The sequence below is a fragment of the Danio rerio genome, chromosome 25, assembly GCF_052040795.2.
Source record: "Danio rerio strain M-AB ecotype USA chromosome 25, GRCz13ab, whole genome shotgun sequence".
Taxonomy (NCBI): domain Eukaryota; kingdom Metazoa; phylum Chordata; class Actinopteri; order Cypriniformes; family Danionidae; genus Danio; species Danio rerio.
Genome location: NC_141045.1, coordinates 14,288,629 through 14,306,680, shown reverse-complemented (window position 1 = coordinate 14,306,680; position 18,052 = coordinate 14,288,629). Strand labels below are relative to the sequence as shown.

The window sequence follows — 18,052 nt, the reverse complement described above, 5'->3', positions numbered from 1 at the left end:
GGACATGCACTATAGTGACTATTTTATTTTGTTTTTATTTATTTTATTAGATTTTATCTTATTATATTATTTTATTACATTTTTTATTTTATTTTGTTTTATTTTGCAGGTACTATGGTGGAAGTACCATGTTTTTTAATAGTAATAGTTTTTTAAAAAATTGTATGAACACCATGGTAAAATTGCGTCCGTTATAGTAGACTTGTTTCTGTGCCATTATTATTGTTATTCAATAAGTTCATTCATTCATTTTCTTGTCGGCTTAGTCCCTTTATTAATCCGGGGTCGCCACAGCAGAATGAACCACCAACTTATCCAGCAAGTTTTTACGCAGCGCATGCCCTTCCAGCCACAACCCATTTCTGGGAAACATCCACACACATATTCACAACGGACAATTTAGCCTACCCAATTCACCTGTCCACATGTCTTTGGACTGTGGGGGAAACCGGAGCACCCGGAGGAAACCCACGCGAAGGCAGTGGGAGAACATGCACAGAACTCCACACAGAAACGCCAACTACAGCAACTTCTTGCTGTGAGGCGACAGCACTACTTACTGCACCACTGCCTCGCCCCTTTATTCAATAAGTTATGTTTGGTATTTTATTTTATTTTATTTTTTTAATAATATTTTTATTTTTTTATTTTATTTTGTTGATTATTTAATTATTTTATTTTTGTATTTTTAATGTTATTTAATGTTATTATTATTATTATTATTATTTTATTTCATTTCATTTTATTAATTTTTTAATTAAATTAAATTTTATTTTGCAGGCACTATGGTGAACGTACAATGTTTTCTAAATAGTATTTTATGAATACCATGGTAAAATTGCATCAATTATAGTAGACTTGTTTGTGTGCCATCATTATTGATATTCCATAATTCATGTTTGGTATTTTATATTATTATTTATTTATTTTTATTTTATTTTATTATTTGTATTTTTTTTAATTTTATATAATAATTTTTTTAAAATTTAATTTACATTACCTTTCTTTTATTGTATGAAGGTATTAAATTTACTCTATTTAGACTGTAGGATTAGATAGATTAATTAGGATTGATTTAATACTGTGTGTGTGTGTGTGTGTGCGTGCGTGCGTGCGTGCGTGCGTGCGTGCGTGCGTGCGCGTGTGTATGTGTGTAAAGGGGCATTGACCAGACTGATAGACAACAGCAGTTCTGTTCATGAGTGAGTGCAGCGTCGCTATAGCAACAAACTCCCTTGAGTGTGTTCAGTGCAGTGTCACTCGCCTGCTCTGCTGCACGCACACACACACACACACACACACACACCAGCTGAAGTTCCACAGGAAATTAAAAGATGGGATAGATAAACCTGACATAAAAGTAATATGAGCACCTCAGGGGCTGCGCGTTTGTCACAATATTTTGTATTAAGGTATCCTTTTTGATTCTGTGAAAGAGCGAAGTCAAATATGTGTATGGATCATGTTTCCAGCAGTTTCTTCCTGCCTTTATCTTTCTCCTGTACTCAACTCCATTAATAATGAAGCAATAGAAAAGTGGCACAGCTCTGCTGATGAGTTCACTTCCATCTCTGAAGTTACGATAAAGAAAACCAGCACCTCACGCACACTTACAGTATCAGTCTCTTCATCACACGCACACAAACACAAGCGAGTGAATCAGTGTCAGAGTTCATAGAGAGGCCGTTCATACATACACATTCATTCAGCAGTTTTCTCTGGAAGATTTTTCTGCCATGTAAAGTAAAAGGTAATTGGGATTTTTTATATTGCATTTCCTTTTCCTTTTTTTGTGTATTTCACAATGGACCCTTTTCACGACACTGTAATGACACCTTTAATGGTTATTAGCACCTTAATCCTTGAAAGTTTTTAATATTTCCATTTTTTAAACGTATGTGTGTTTATAGCTATTAATTTATGTATTCTATTATCTTTGCATCAAATTACAAAAATGGAATTACCACTTGTGCGAGACGTTTGAAATGCAGTTCTGCATCCCAATTCACATACTTATTTATTCATTCATTCATTCATTTATTTATTCATTCATTCACTCATTTTCTTTTTGGCTTAGTCCATTTATTAATCTGGGGTCACCACAGCAGAATGAACCGCCAACTTATCCAGCACAAGTTTTACACAGCGGATGCCCAACCCATCACTGGGAAACATCCATACACACTCATCCACGCACATACACCACGGACAACTTAGCTTACCCAATTCACCTGTATCTTGTCTTTGGATTTGTGGGGAAACCGGAGCAGAGAAAACAACCTACGAGAACACGGGACGAACATGCAAACTTCACACAAACGCCAACTTAGCCGAGGCTCGAACCAGCAACCTTCTTGCTGTGAGTCGACAGCTCTACCTACTGCACCACTGTGTCGACCCTCACATACTTATACTGTGCCCTATTGGTCCATTTCCACTGAGGGGTACGGGATGGTACGGTACAGTTCGGTAGCTTTTATGGCCCTTTCCACTGTCAACAATACCAAAAAGCGAATCATACAGTACCACTTTTTGTGACCCTTTCGAAGGGCTACTTCGCACAACAAAAAGGTACCAAAAGGTGGAGCGAGACACACAGATGAACGCTATTGGTGTACAGAGATACATCACTCGCTCGTGCACAAGCTAGGAGAATAAAAATAAAGGAAGCACCTTTTTTAAATACACAGCCGAGACATTAAACCTTAATAATATATACATATAATAACAATCCATGTTTGACCCAAGCTTAAACAAATTCTGTCTTCTTCTTGAACAGCCACAAAGCCAAGAAGAAGAGCAGAATCTACCATGTGCCCTGTAGTTGTTTACAAGGCCGTCTAAAGCGGTTTTCTTGTTTGCGCTTGCAGCGGATCTATATTTTAAATAACAAACTTTTTGAGCTGATGTTAATAACATGCACGTGATTTTGACACCCGATCCTTTCAGAAACGGACAAACGTGAGAGTGAAGCGCGAAAAAACAGAGAAGCCGAAAAAACAAAGAAGCAAATTATACTTTCAGCAGCCTAAAAGATAAACAAACTACCATGTTTAATTATTATTGGTACTCTTTTGGGAGTGAAAATGTAAGCCTGATGAAGGTGAAACAGACCATAAAGGTATGTACTTTTTTTGGTAAATAGTTTTGAGTGTGTAACAGAAAAGTATGCCAGCTTTCAGACCTACTACTTCCTCATTAACAGATGGTTTTGTTGCTTAGTTATGTCACCTGTCAATCTTCTCGACACATCATCCACATTTCTGTCATATTTAATTACCTACCTTATTGGAGATTCAGCTGTCTCTTAATCTGTAACTTGCGAGTCTTTCATGCAGAGAAATCTCTTCAGGTCTTTAATAATAATTTGCATTCAGTAGTTAATGTCCAAACATATCTTTATTTAAGTTCACATTGTTGTTGCAGATGACATAAAACACCGAAAATGCAGTTTAAATATGTTCAAGTTGGCTAGATATTGATTAATAGTCATTCAAACAACTTTACACTTGACGGGTTTGTCTCGCATGTTCGCCATGTTCGTAGTTTGTTTGACACTTTTTACCCGAGTTTGTAGTTGTAATCAAATTCATGTCCAACCTGCAATGAAATGTGGGCAATATCAGCAATTAGAGTATCCGCTTGTTAAGTGGTGACGTGTTTGTGACGTACGTAATACTGTTTCCGGGTCCAAGCCGCCATTCACTTGAGTGGAGAAATCATTCGTTTATTATCACTTTTTATTCATATCACACATTAAAGTTAATTTTACATAAAGTCATAGTGTACACAACAATCTCTGGGCTTGCTGCATAACAAATACCAACATTTTAACAATTTATAAAAATGACTCACTTTCTGGCCATCGAATATTGGGCATGGACATATATATTGCGATCGTGACTTTCGAAAGTGATAAATCGCTTTGTAAACGTTTATTATTACCATTTAATGAATCTCCCCATTCAGTTGAATAGAGCGCTTGGACCCAGAAGCCACTTTGCATAACGTCACACTTAACAAGCGGATAGACGGTTCTACACTTCAAATTTTTTTGCGGAAATAGAAAACCATCCAGGAAACTTGGGGATACTCTTTTTAGCATACTCTTGTTTGGGACATACTAATTCTATTTTCGAATACAATTTAGGATGGATAGTATGCGAATTGGAACGCAGCAAGTGTCTATGGGGCAGTACAGTAAATTTGACTTTGTTCTCTCTTCTGGCTGTCGTTATCAGTCACAGACAATTTTTCTCCTTTTCTGAAAGTCTTGATAACACCATTGTGGACTTTTTCTTTTATTACTTTAACTAATAGGATTGTAATATATATATATATATATATATATATATATATATATATATATATATATATATATATATATATATATATATATATATATATATATATATATATATATATATATATATATATATATATATATATATATATATATATATATATATATATATTACTCTCACATTTACTGTAATTTAGGACATTTACGACTTCCGCTACTGAGAAACCCAGAAAAGTGGACTTTACATCTCAGAATTGTGATTTGATATAGATATAAAGACACAACTGTGAGTTAACAATATACTTTTTTTTTCTTAAAAATTAAAATTAAAAATTATGAGCGCAATTGCAAGTTTATAGTTTATACAAAGTACAATTTGTAAATTCAAAATGGGAAAATATTTGTGAGGGAAAAAATCTGAAAAGTTTGGAATTAATTTTTTTAAATTTATTTATTTATTTGTTTGTTTGTTTGTGTATTTATTAATAGTAAAAAGGCCTTCCATACTTTTCAGACAAATTCGCATTATGTTGTTATGTTATTGGTTTAAGTTTATTTCATTTAGTTTAATTGTTGAAGAATCTAACTACGGATCTGAGAATCCTTGTAGCAAACTTATGTGTGTGTGGTTTCAAGAAAGCAACCCTTCATTTGTGTTGTGTTGTGTTTTATTTTCATTTGTTTATATTCATTTATTTTTTTATTTAAATATATAATCATTAGTCATTTTTATGATTATCATTATATCCTTTTTTGATCATTAATTAATGATTTGATTATTATTAATTATTATTTGTCCATTGATTTTGTTTTTATATTTTATTATTATTATTGTTCTATAATTAATGCTATATCCTTATTTCCATTTTTTCATATTGTTATAATCTTATGACTCTAGATTCAAGCAACACTTGTTTTTAAGAGATAAGATAATGTCTCCATTTCAAGGTTTGTATTGTCTCTGGACAATGTGAAGCAGTAAATTTCCATGTGGCATATCAACACTTGTTGGATTTATCCTGGTCACACGAAGATTATTCAATAAACTCACTTTCTTTAACACTTCATCTCATTTTTCTGATCCTCTTGAGTTTTCTCAGTCAACTCCTATATTGATAGGAGACTGTTAATTCAGTTGAATACTGGTTAACAGGTTTGGGTATTGGAAACTCTACTGACTGGTTGTCCAGAAACCTGGAGAAATGGACATTTTCTGGCGTCTGGGGCTGGTTCTTACTCATCTGGCGTGGAGATGCTGATCTAACATTGTCTTGTTTAAATTATTTCAATTCATTAATTTAAATTAATTATTTTATATGTACAAAAAACATTTTTTAGGCGATGCGGTGGCTCAGTGGTTAGCACTGTCACCTTACAACAAGGTCACTGGTTCAGTGTTTGCATGTTTTCTCCCTGTTCGTGTGGGTTTCCTACATGCACTATAGGTGACTTGAAAATTATAAAAAGGATGTTTCCCAGTACTGGGTTGCAGCTGGAAGGGCATTCACTGTGTAAAACATACGCTGGATAAATTGGCGGTTCATTCCGCCGAAGAAAAATGAATGCATATCTCTGAATTAATCTCATTTTGTCACGGTCGGAGAGGGAAAAAAAGGAGTGCAGACCCAATTGCAGAAAAATGAAGGAATATTTATTATAAACTACAAATAAAAATAAAAGGCAAAACAAAACTACCCCGAAGGGGAAAACATGAATTAAAAAGGCAAAAACAAACTTGACAGGGCTGGCAGGACAAAACAGGACTGGAGACAACAAGACAAGGTAATATCGACGACGAACTGACAAAGGACTGAAAACATGAGGGGGATTATAAAGCAAAAAAGTAAATTGAAACACAGGTGAACACAATTAACTAAATATGGGTTAACAAGGAGGGTGGGACTAGACAATAGACGGGAGAGCGCATGACACAGAGAGACAATACAAGCCATGCGCTCACATAACGCAACACTGAAGCACACGACAAAAGCACGTGACCACAATGTAAACACCAAGCCACGTGCTTTGACAAGAGACGCAAGACACGAGCACACGATAGATAAATACCTTACCGTGCGCTCACACATAAGCAACGCGCATGCTTCATCTCAGCGCCAACCAAAACTGAAACCAACTAGACGGAGGCGCCGAGAATAAAGCAGCGCGCTGCTGACAGAACAAACACAAACACTAGTACAAGAGCGCGCGCGTCTGAGGGACGCAGAGCGTGCGCGGCCACATCAAGTGGCAGCGCGCACACTCTGCGTACACCCACGACAGCGCGCGCGCACACACAGAGACAGAAACAGGACCAGACGTGGAGTAGTGTCAGAGCTCTGCCACCAAAACAAGAATTTACAAGACCAAAGTGGCAGAACCCTGACACTAGCCCCCCCCAAAAGGGACGCCACCTGGCGTCCCTAAAGGGAACATCCAACAAGGTACAAGACAGACAAAAAACAATACAAGACAACAAAACAGGCAACATCAACAGACACAAGACAGGGGGGTGAACAGGCAAGACGACATGAAGGGGGGGAGGGAGGGAAGCCAAGCCGGACTCAACAAGACAAACAAGGGAGGGATGGGAGGGCAAGACCAGGGAGGATCAGGAGGGACAGTCAAGGGTGGATTCAGTGGGTCGGGGGCCCCGGCAGGGAGCCAGGGTGGAGCCGGAGGGTCCGTCCAGGGTGCAGGGAGGGAACACCAGGGAGGAGCAGGAGGGACGACCCAGGGAGAGTCTATCAGGGGAGACAAGGCAGGAGGTTGGTGGGGAGCCGGCTGGGCTGGAGACCAGAGGGGAGCCGGCAGGGCTGGAGACCAGAGGGGAGCCGGCAGGGCTGGAGACCAGAGGGGAGCCGGCAGGGCGAGGCGCCGGGCTGGGACCGGCAGGGCGAGACGTCTGGGTGGCGCCGGCAGGGCAGGGAGCCGAGCTGGGGCCGGCTGGGCGAGACGTCTGGGTGGCGCCGGCTGGGCGAGACGTCTGGGTGGCGCCGGCTGGGCGAGACGTCTGGGTGGCGCCGGCTGGGCGAGACGTCTGGGTGGCGCCGGCTGGGCGAGACGTCTGGGTGGCGCCGGCTGGGCGAGACGTCTGGGTGGCGCCGGCTGGGCGAGACGTCTGGGTGGCGCCGGCTGGGCGAGACGTCTGGGTGGCGCCGGCTGGGCGAGACGTCTGGGTGGCGCCGGCTGGGCGAGACGTCTGGGTGGCGCCGGCTGGGCGAGACGTCTGGGTGGCGCCGGCTGGGCGAGACGTCTGGGTGGCGCCGGCAGGGCGAGACGTCTGGGTGGCGCCGGCAGGGCGAGACGTCTGGGTGGCGCCGGCAGGGCGAGACGTCTGGGTGGCGCCGGCAGGGCAAGGAGCCGGGCTGGTGCCGGCAGGGCAAGGAGCCGGGCTGGTGCCGGCAGGGCAAGGAGCCGGGCTGGTGCCGGCAGGGCAAGGAGCCGGGCTGGTGCCGGCAGGGCAAGGAGCCGGGCTGGTGCCGGCTGGGCAAGACGTCTGGGTGGTGCCGGCAGGGCAAGGAGCCGGGCTGGGGCCGGCAGGGCAAGACGTCTGGGTGGTGCCGGCAGGGCAAGGGACCGGGCTGGGGCCGGCTGGGCAAGACGTCTGGGTGGCGCCGGAAGGGCGAGACGTCTGGGTGGCGCCGGCAGGGCAAGGAGCCGGGCTGGGGCCGGCTGGGCGAGACGTCTGGGTGGCGCCGGCAGGGCAAGGAGCCGGGCTGGTGCCGGCAGGGCGAGACGTCTGGGTGGCGCCGGCAGGGCGAGACGTCTGGGTGGCGCCGGCAGGGCGAGACGTCTGGGTGGCGCCGGCAGGGCGAGACGTCTGGGTGGCGCCGGCAGGGCGAGACGTCTGGGTGGCGCCGGCAGGGCAAGGAGCCGGGCTGGGGCCGGCTGGGCAAGACGTCTGGGTGGCGCCGGCAGGGCAAGGAGCCGGGCTGGGGCCGGCTGGGCAAGACAAGGAGCCGGGCTGGGGCCGGCTGGGCAAGACGTCTGGGTGGCGCCGGCAGGGCAAGGAGCCGGGCTGGGGCCGGCTGGGCAAGACGTCTGGGTGGCGCCGGCAGGGCAAGGAGCCGGGCTGGGGCCGGCTGGGCAAGACGTCTGGGTGGCGCCGGCAGGGCAAGGAGCCGGGCTGGGGCCGGCTGGGCAAGACGTCTGGGTGGCGCCGGCAGGGCAAGGAGCCGGGCTGGGGCCGGCTGGGCAAGACGTCTGGGTGGCGCCGGCAGGGCAAGGAGCCGGGCTGGGGCCGGCTGGGCAAGACGTCTGGGTGGCGCCGGCAGGGCAAGGAGCCGGGCTGGGGCCGGCTGGGCAAGACGTCTGGGTGGCGCCGGCAGGGCAAGGAGCCGGACTGGGACCGGCACTGAGGGACGCTCAGGGGCAGGAGCCGACACTGGAGGGCGCTCAGGGGCAGGAGCCGACACTGGAGGGCGCTCAGGGGCTGGAGCCGACACTGGAGGGCGCTCAGGGGCTGGAGCCGACACTGGAGGGCGCTCAGGGGCTGGAGCCGACACTGGAGGGCGCTCAGGGGCTGGAGCCGACACTGGAGGGCGCTCAGGGGCTGGAGCCGACACTGGAGGGCGCTCAGGGGCTGGAGCCGACACTGGAGGGCGCTCAGGGGCTGGAGCCGACACTGGAGGGCGCTCAGGGGCTGGAGCCGACACTGGAGGGCGCTCAGGGGCTGGAGCCGACACTGGAGGGCGCTCAGGGGCTGGAGCCGACACTGGAGGGCGCTCAGGGGCTGGAGCCGACACTGGAGGGCGCTCAGGGGCTGGAGCCGACACTGGAGGGCGCTCAGGGGCTGGAGCCGACACTGGAGGGCGCTCAGGGGCTGGAGCCGACACTGGAGGGCGCTCAGGGGCTGGAGCCGACACTGGAGGGCGCTCAGGGGCTGGAGCCGACACTGGAGGGCGCTCAGGGGCTGGAGCCGACACTGGAGGGCGCTCAGGGGCTGGAGCCGTTGTGGTGGAGGAGCCCTTTCTCCTCCGACGCTTCCTTGGTCTGGGTGGCGGGAAGCTGGCCCCCTCTTCAGACACTGCAGCATACTCCACTGCCTGCTGGACTGATGCAGTGTCTGTTGCGGGTGCTTCACTGGGTGATGCTGCAGCCAGTGTTGTAGCTGGGTGGGCTGCAGCAGGTTCCGTCACCAATAGAGGGGTAACAATAGAGGAAGACCTGTTCCTCCTCCTCAGTTTCCTCTTCTCTGTGGGAGGCAGCAGTGAGCTGGGTTCAGGTTGGTCTGTTGGTGGAAGAACAGAGCAGATTCTCTCCTGACGACATTCATGGGCAACTTGATTAACCATATGGTCCACAAACTGTTTGTACGAGTAGCCCACCAATCTCTGTATCTGCAGAGGATAGAGGGGTTTATCAAGAGCGAAGTTCAGGAGATTCAAAAGAGCCCAGTCATTGAACCCAAGCCCCTCTGCTGCCATACGGAACCTCTCCGCAAACTCCTTTAGCTCAGAGCCATGTTGCCGCAGCGCATGCAGACGGAGAAGCTGTGGCATGTGTCTGAGGAAGGAGTCATCCTTCTGCTGGGTCCTCATTTTGGTCAGTTCGTACTGTCACGGTCGGAGAGGGAAAAAAAGGAGTGCAGACCCAATTGCAGAAAAATGAAGGAATATTTATTATAAACTACAAATAAAAATAAAAGGCAAAACAAAACTACCCCGAAGGGGAAAACATGAATTAAAAAGGCAAAAACAAACTTGACAGGGCTGGCAGGACAAAACAGGACTGGAGACAACAAGACAAGGTAATATCGACGACGAACTGACAAAGGACTGAAAACATGAGGGGGATTATAAAGCAAAAAAGTAAATTGAAACACAGGTGAACACAATTAACTAAATATGGGTTAACAAGGAGGGTGGGACTAGACAATAGACGGGAGAGCGCATGACACAGAGAGACAATACAAGCCATGCGCTCACATAACGCAACACTGAAGCACACGACAAAAGCACGTGACCACAATGTAAACACCAAGCCACGTGCTTTGACAAGAGACGCAAGACACGAGCACACGATAGATAAATACCTTACCGTGCGCTCACACATAAGCAACGCGCATGCTTCATCTCAGCGCCAACCAAAACTGAAACCAACTAGACGGAGGCGCCGAGAATAAAGCAGCGCGCTGCTGACAGAACAAACACAAACACTAGTACAAGAGCGCGCGCGTCTGAGGGACGCAGAGCGTGCGCGGCCACATCAAGTGGCAGCGCGCACACTCTGCGTACACCCACGACGGCGCGCGCGCGCACACAGAGACAGAAACAGGACCAGACGTGGAGTAGTGTCAGAGCTCTGCCACCAAAACAAGAATTTACAAGACCAAAGTGGCAGAACCCTGACACATTTTAATTTCAGAATTTGTATTTAGTGTAATACATTTTTTGACCTCTGCATTTGTGAGCTTCACCTGCATAAAATAAACCAAATCAAATATTTAAATACCTAAAACATAAGCTCAGTGTCCACAAAACTGATTCTTTGATTATACTTTAATACTGGCTGGTAAACAGTCCCAGTCATCGACGTGACATTTCTCAGTGTCTCTTTGTTTTCTCTTGGGGAAAGTTGTGATCAGTATCGATTAGGCGGTGAAGCATTGGAGTTTAAACAGATCTATAGCTGAGGCTTTTCTGAACAAACAGACTTCCTGTTGGTGTTCGCTTTCGTTTGCTTTATTGCCTTGATTATCAGGCTTCTGGTTTGTACTGGAGCAATATTGACTCTGGGAGGGAAGTTATTGAAGGCACACGTTTAGCATTTAAGCACATTCTCTTAAAGGAAACAGACGGAGCAGAGGCTGGTTGTTGAAGACATCAGATAAAGTCTCCTGAAAACATTGACGACTGTTTCAACACTTTAGAAAGAGGCGAAAAGGTGAAACAAATATTGAATGTGAAAGTAAAAACCCTTTATGAACCAGTGTTGATGTCGGTCATTAAAACATAGCTTAAAGTAATATAAGAAAAAAGCTTAAACTTTACATTGTTGTTGACTTGATTAGAAATTAGATTTAGACATGTTGCCCTGTGGCAACATGGTGGCTCAGGGGTTAGCACTGTCATCTCACAGCAAGAAGGTTGCTGGTTTGAGTCTTGGCTGGGTCAGTGGGCGTTTTTGTGTGGAGTTTGCATGTTTGCATCTGCTGCGTAAAACATATGCTGGATTAGTTGGCGGTTTATTCCACTGAGATTAATTTCAATAAAAAGCAGTAATGAATACAAATGAATAAAAAAAAAGCAAATAAATCAATAAAAACAAAAATCTAGTTTACTAAAATTTAAATGAAAACCAATTAATATAATTATACATTTTAAAGTATGATTAAAAAAAATAAATAAAAAATACACTCACCGGCCACTTTATTAGGTACACCTGTCCAACTGCTTGCTAACGCAATTTTTAATCAGCTGGTCACATGGCAGCAAATCAATGCATTTAGGCATGTAGACATGTTCAAGACGATCTGCTGCAGTTAAAACCAAGCATCAGAATGGGGAAGAAAGGTGATTTAAGTGATTTTGAACGTGGCATGGTTGATGGTCTGAGTATTTCAGAAACTGCTGATCTATTGTGATTTTCACGCACAACACTCTCTAGGGTTTACAGAGAATCCATCCTGCATTGTATCAATTTTTGGCCATTATTACCGCCTACCTGAGTTTTTAGGGGTGTGCCACACAGTTCATTTTTTTCTGTTTGTGCCCATATTCGGAATCAGGAATGATTTTAGTCGAGGTAGGTGGAGATTTAAAATTAATGGGCGTGTCTAACAGTCCCAAAGCTGCTAATATCATTTACTCCACCGTTAAATAAAGCATTAAAGTGGATCTAATGTCTCCTAAGGTGTTAAACAGCTATTTTTGAGCAATAAAAGTTTTTTCTGGGCTCGCCCAGATCATCAAACCTGAGACTGATTCAGTTATGATAAAGTTTACAGTTTTGCAGGAAAATATGTGTGATTACTGCACCATAATAACAATAGAAACACACACACAAACCATCAAATTTTAATCAGAATATTTTAACCGTCTCTAGTGTGTTTTAAGGACAAACTCCATTTGGATTTATTGATTTTTACATGCCACCAATAGAAGGCAAAGAATTACCATTGTTGACCAACAGGGCCATTACAGTTTCCATTAAACCCAATGTAATTTTCATTATAACCATTCAAACTATTACGGATTCTATTATGTTGCTATTTTTTTCAGCATTGTCATCATGTCTTTATGACGATGAAATAACAGCAGGATCATTTTGCAAGCTTTATGTGATTGTGTGTGTGTTTGTGTGTGTGTGTTATTGTGCGACCTGAAAGCTGCTCAGCAATATGCAAGCTTAACCTAAAGACACGCTCGCCTAACCCCCAGTCACACATGTGTGTTTGTGTGGTAATGCGCATGTATACAGCATGCACAGCTGCAAACTACCACACGTCGACCTGCTATGCTCTTCCTTTTCCTGTTCTTGAGCGCCGACGGCCTTGTCTTTCACTCTAAATGTCGGATGGCACAAACGACAACTCTCAACTCTCAAAGAAAGAAAAAAATGATTTTATTTCCTCTCGCTGAAGCCACTATGCAGGCGGCTGAGCACAGATTAAGCAGCAGTGATGGATAAAACCCTGAAAATTATTGTCATACAGATTGGGTGTGTGTGTGCGGATGAGGTGAGTGTGGATGCAGAGGGGATTATTGGATGCGATGCTTGTGTTATGCTTATATTGGTAAACTGATGTGCTCTTTATGGGGTAAAATACATGACAGGCATTGGGTTTAATTTGTGCTTTAGCAGGACTTAGTGTGAAAAAAAGTCATGGGTAAATGTGTGAAAGGTCACCTTGCTAATCTATGTGCATGTTGTTGTTTTGTAATGTGCCATATTTCTGATTTATAATGGATGTTTATTAGAAAAATGTGGGATGGTATTGTAGATAAATTGAATAAGGATTGGATTTTAAAGGAATGGGTCTCTTAGAACATTCGGTGTTAAATTACTCACCCCTAGGACATCCAAAATGTAATGTTACATGTTTTTTTCTTTTCTTCAGTAGAATTGCTTTTGTTTTAGCTGATGCTGTTGTCCTGCGTGATTCATAAAATGCAACTTAATGCCTACCAGCACTTTGAGAGTCTACATAAAAACATATACAGGGAACACAAAATTAATACTTGTGTCTTCTGATGATACCAGGGTTCCCATGCTTCTTGAAAGTGTTGAATTCAATGACTGACATTTCACGCATATGATCACACCGGTGTGATCAGCTTTGAATGGTCCCTCAAAGTGCACGATCACACCGGTGTGATTAGAACGTTCAGAACGCACGTCATCAACTGCTAAAATTCAAATCTAATGGCATGCTGAGACACAGAAAGAGACAATTTATTTGTGCTTTTAAACAAATGAATAATAATAGCAATAATAGATATTTTTCAATATAACTGAACAATGTGCTTTGTTCCTGTAAGATACACACTAGAATACTAGAAAATTTTCCTACCTTCATGTATTTCGGCAGATTTAAAAATCTTAAAGTTTAATCTTATAAGAGAACTATGACAAATTAGTCATAGCTCGATTAACATCATTACGCCAACATTTAACGCTAGTTTCTTCACGCAACAACAGTTTGAGTTCGTCATTGCACCATATGTGATTTTGGAAATTAAATGTTTAATTTTGCACAAGTACAACTGCAGTTCATATCTCACACTTTGCATGCAAACAGATGATGATGGATGTAAATTTTTCTAGCAACAGGCCACCTGTACTATTTCATTCACTTTTCATTCATGTCCTATGACAAACTCAGAAGTGTTGGAAAAGAGCATGGTCATCGCTTTCCTGCTCGCGCCAAAAATCTGCTCTCTTACTTGAAGCCATTCTCATTTATTTGTTGTCAAATGCCTGACAACTGCTGCGTGTGTGTCCTATCGCAAAATGAGGTGAAAAGTACTACAAAACGGTAATAGTTTGATTGCGGTGTTTACATGTCTGTACTGAACTTCAATAATGCGACTGAAATAGAAATCCTCCATGTCCTAATTCATTTTTTGTTCAGTTCGATGATGACCTTAGATTAAAGTTATCGAAAAAATTTATGTTTACATGGTCCACTCTTAATGAAAGTATTATCTTAATGGTATTAAAATCGTTAAAATCGTTAAAAATTAAAAGTATTGTTGTCCACTTAAATGTTCTCTCTGTTTGATTTCTGTTATTACGAGGCTTTTGTTTTTAGACTTTTCATATTAAACGTAAGAATTCTGTTTGTTTCTTGCGCAGAACAATTATTTCACTTCACAAGACCTTAATGTATTATGAGGTAGCCATTGCTAATCAATTGTATGATGCCTGCCTGTAAATGCATATTTTTTGACTCTCAAACTTGACTATTTTCTTATGAATCACCAAGGTCCGCATTTTCAGCAAAAATCCTTTTTACATACATCTTGGGTGACCTGAGGGTGAGTAAGTTGCAGCAATTTTCTGTGTGAAATATCATTTTAAAAGGGTCACTCTTCATGTCTTTTCAACCCCATTAGACCTTTGTTCATCTTTGCAACACAAATGAAGATGTTTTAATGAAACCTGAGAGATTTCTGCCTCTCTAATGAAACTTTAGGTCTTTTTGGATGGTAATTGTTTCTCAGGAGGATCTAAGGGATTTTCACCATTTACAGGGAGTAGTTGGTGGCTTTATTCAGTAGCTATCTGAATCCAGAATGTACATTTTAATCTATGTCATGTGAAAATCCCCAGATGAATTACCTTTTTTTATAAACATCGATGTCATGTGGTGATTTAATTGCTGTCTGAATCCATATCTCTGAGTTTCTAATCGAGATCAATCAAGCAGACATTTTGTAGTCGATTTTGGCTGCTGAAATGCATTGTACAGATGCACTATATGGTAATTTGCATCAGAAAATTGGCATCTCATGTATTAAAAATGGACACTTGCATTACCGAAATGCTAGAGATGAAGTGTGTGTGTACTTGGTTTATTATCAACTAACTGCCAAAACCCACCTTTTTTTAGTTATATTGTGGTCCAATTGGGTGTTGTCAAGACAATCACACTGATGTCGATGCCCCGTGTGAATCTAGCATGAGTTTGATCAGCGTTAGAGCTAAACTCTGCAGGAAAGTGGATCTCACAGTCCATGCAGTAATTGAGGATCCTGTATAAATACTAGCATCTGACTGAGCATATGAATGATCATGACCGGGTTTGTGGGATTATGAACCTAAACACTCACTGTGAAATTGTATTCGTCTGACAGCCGTGTTTAATCAAGAAGCTATGGAGATTTTTATTTTACAGCCTTTCCCCGTGAGAAACAATTGCTTTTTCGAACAGGGTCAGACATTTTAAGCTTTAAAATGCAATAAAAGCAGCATATAATGTGACTCCAGTGGATAAAGGCCAAAAATCTCTCAGCTTTCAATAAAGAAGCATTTTCATTTTTGTTTCAAAGTGTTTTGTGTTTGGAATAACACGAGGGTGAGTATGTGATGACCAGTGTTGTGCTAGTTACTAAAAAATAGTAACTAGTTACAGTTACTAGTTATTTCATTCAAAAAGTAACTTAATTACTTTATGGAAAAAGTAATTCATTACTGTTAAAAATAATTTTTAATATTTCTTTTTTTTCTAAAGAACTTTTTTAATGCTCCATTAATGCTCTTCCAACGTCATGGAAAATATAGTGTTGATCAGCTTCACAGTTTTAATTAATTTGCAGTTTCACAACTAAAACACTAGACAGACTTAAACAAAAAGTCATTTTTAAACACTAATTTATTTAGGTCACACCAGCAGCACAAAAAATGCAAGGTGATAAATCAACTAAATAATATATTCAGAGACAAAAAAGTCAAAATTAAAGTTGCTTCAGCATCATAAAAGTTGTTGTATTTAACTCTTAAACATGTTCTTTCACAGCTTGAGTATGAAAACTAGCAACAAAATACAGCAAATACAAAACCCTTATAAAATAAATAAATGAAAGTCATCTAAATTATCATTCAGAATCAATTTGATGAAACTCAGCACCAAAAAAAAACAAAAAAACTTATTATTGACTACCATAGATTTTATGCATTTCAAACAAGACAAAAACATAGCAGCTGCTCAACAATGAAATCTATGAGCAATGTTCAAAGTAACCACAAATTAAATGTGGTATGTCAGCAACTTATGGAAAGTAAGCTGTGTATATTGTGCAAAATCTGCTGTTGTATAACAGCTATAAAAAAAAAATGTATACCTGTTCTAAAATATAACAGAAATGTGTCACTGTGTACTAAACTAATAAATTTTGTTAAACAAATAACAAATGTGTGCTTATTTATTTGAAACAGCAAACATAGTAGTATTAGTAACGTTAATAGTCTTTCGGTCTCTCTCCAGAGCACACTTGGGCCCAATCCCAATTCTATTTTTGTACCTCTACCCCTTCCCCTTGGCCCTTAAAACAGACTGTGAAGGGGAAGGGCTTCAAAATTAACCCTAAGAATTGGGACAGCCCTACATCACCTGCACACGTCATCATATGTCATCTTGATCTCATGCTTCAAATGGGATCAGACGAGCGCGACTGATATAGTTATTACAGTTGTGTTATTTTATTTTATTTTTTACAGAAAATCACTGAAGGCATATATTATGTTATCATAATGATATATTGTGACAATAAGATCGTAAAACTGTGCATTTAACACAGTGGCCATATTTATTTATGTAAACACACCATTAACATTATAGCAGACACCGTAAAAAGCCCATTCCCAGCAACTAGACTTTTCTGACAGGGTATTCAAGGTTCAACGAGTGTCAGAATGTTGTGGAAATGCTATACAGGAGTTATGATTATGGATTATAGATTGCAAAATTTTTAGCGGTTTTTATTTTACCTATTTTTAAACAAACACGGTTATTAATATATTAAAACATGTGTTTGTTTGTTGTAAAAATTCATAATAATGACAAAAAAATACTAATTTGTGGCTCTCCTTACTTCCGGTTGTAACTATTTGTCGTTGTGGCAGGTGTATTCTGGGAAATTTTTGTACCCCTTGGTTTCGAGTGTGGGCCTAAAAAAATCTTAGTTCGAAGGGGTATTCACCCCTTCCCCTTAGCCTTACTCCTTCAAGCTAAAGAGAATTGGGACACCACTACCCCTTGACATGAACGTGCAAAACGAGGGGTAGGGGTAAGGGGAAGGGCTAAGGGGTAGAATTGGGATTGGGTCTTTGCCTTTTTTGCGTGCCCCTGGTTTCTCTCGCACGGACACTTGGTGTACCTCGGGCACATTCAATGTCTGCTTTTGCTTGTCTTTTGTCCAGTCTGGCACCTCATACACAACATGTCTTCTTAACAGTGGTTGGTTGGCATCCACCAATCCCACAATGCGTCAGAGCTGTAAACAGGAAGATGTTGGCTAGACTGCAGTCAAAATTATTTAACTAACCAAGTAACGGACAAATGCATCATATTGTAACAATAATGGAAGTACTTTATTTAAAAAGTAATGCTTTACAATATTAGTTACTGTCAAAAGTAGTGCGTTATAGAAACGGCTTACTAGTTATTGCGTTATTGCCCAACACTGGTGAAGACAAAATGTTTACTTTTGTGTCCACTATCTCTTTAAGATACAACGTGTAAACAGTAGGTTGTAACTGATTGTATGCAATCTAGATTATGCAGTTATCTTGCAAAAATTAAGT

General features: G+C 42.2%; 2 protein-coding genes across 9 annotated transcripts in view; one reads left to right on the top strand and one right to left on the bottom strand.

Moving 5' to 3' along the window:
* Nucleotides 1–18,052, top strand: part of smpd3 (sphingomyelin phosphodiesterase 3) — a 105,280-nt gene that overhangs the window by 44,704 nt on the left and 42,524 nt on the right. For 2 of the 4 annotated variants that reach the window (XM_087311044.1, XM_087311043.1), the window contains exon 2: nt 4,501–4,559. The exons of 1 other annotated variant lie outside the window; for it this stretch is intronic. The gene's annotated coding sequence lies outside the window, so the exon portion shown is untranslated. Of the gene's footprint in view, nt 1–4,500; nt 4,560–12,765; nt 12,984–18,052 lie in introns of those variants that run through there. One more of the 4 variants, XM_087311042.1, reaches the window with a different exon arrangement.
* Nucleotides 5,933–12,755, bottom strand: LOC147830826 (uncharacterized). 5 transcript variants are annotated; one of them, XR_015526308.1, is made up of 5 exons: nt 8,779–12,755; nt 8,451–8,687; nt 7,815–8,069; nt 6,595–7,543; nt 5,933–6,514 (listed from the first exon to the last, which is right to left on the bottom strand). XR_015526308.1 is itself a non-coding variant. In XM_087311947.1 (4 exons), exons 1-4 carry the CDS (start codon nt 9,841–9,843, stop codon nt 6,791–6,793), a joined length of 2,310 nt encoding a protein of 769 aa, XP_087168073.1. In that variant the 5' UTR covers nt 9,844–12,755; the 3' UTR covers nt 5,933–6,790. The 5 variants fall into 5 exon arrangements, 4 of the variants coding, with proteins under 4 accessions (XP_087168073.1, XP_087168074.1, XP_087168072.1 ...); XM_087311947.1 differs by having other exon boundaries at nt 5,933–7,543; XM_087311948.1 differs by lacking the exon at nt 8,451–8,687 and having other exon boundaries at nt 5,933–7,489; nt 7,734–8,277; nt 8,987–12,755.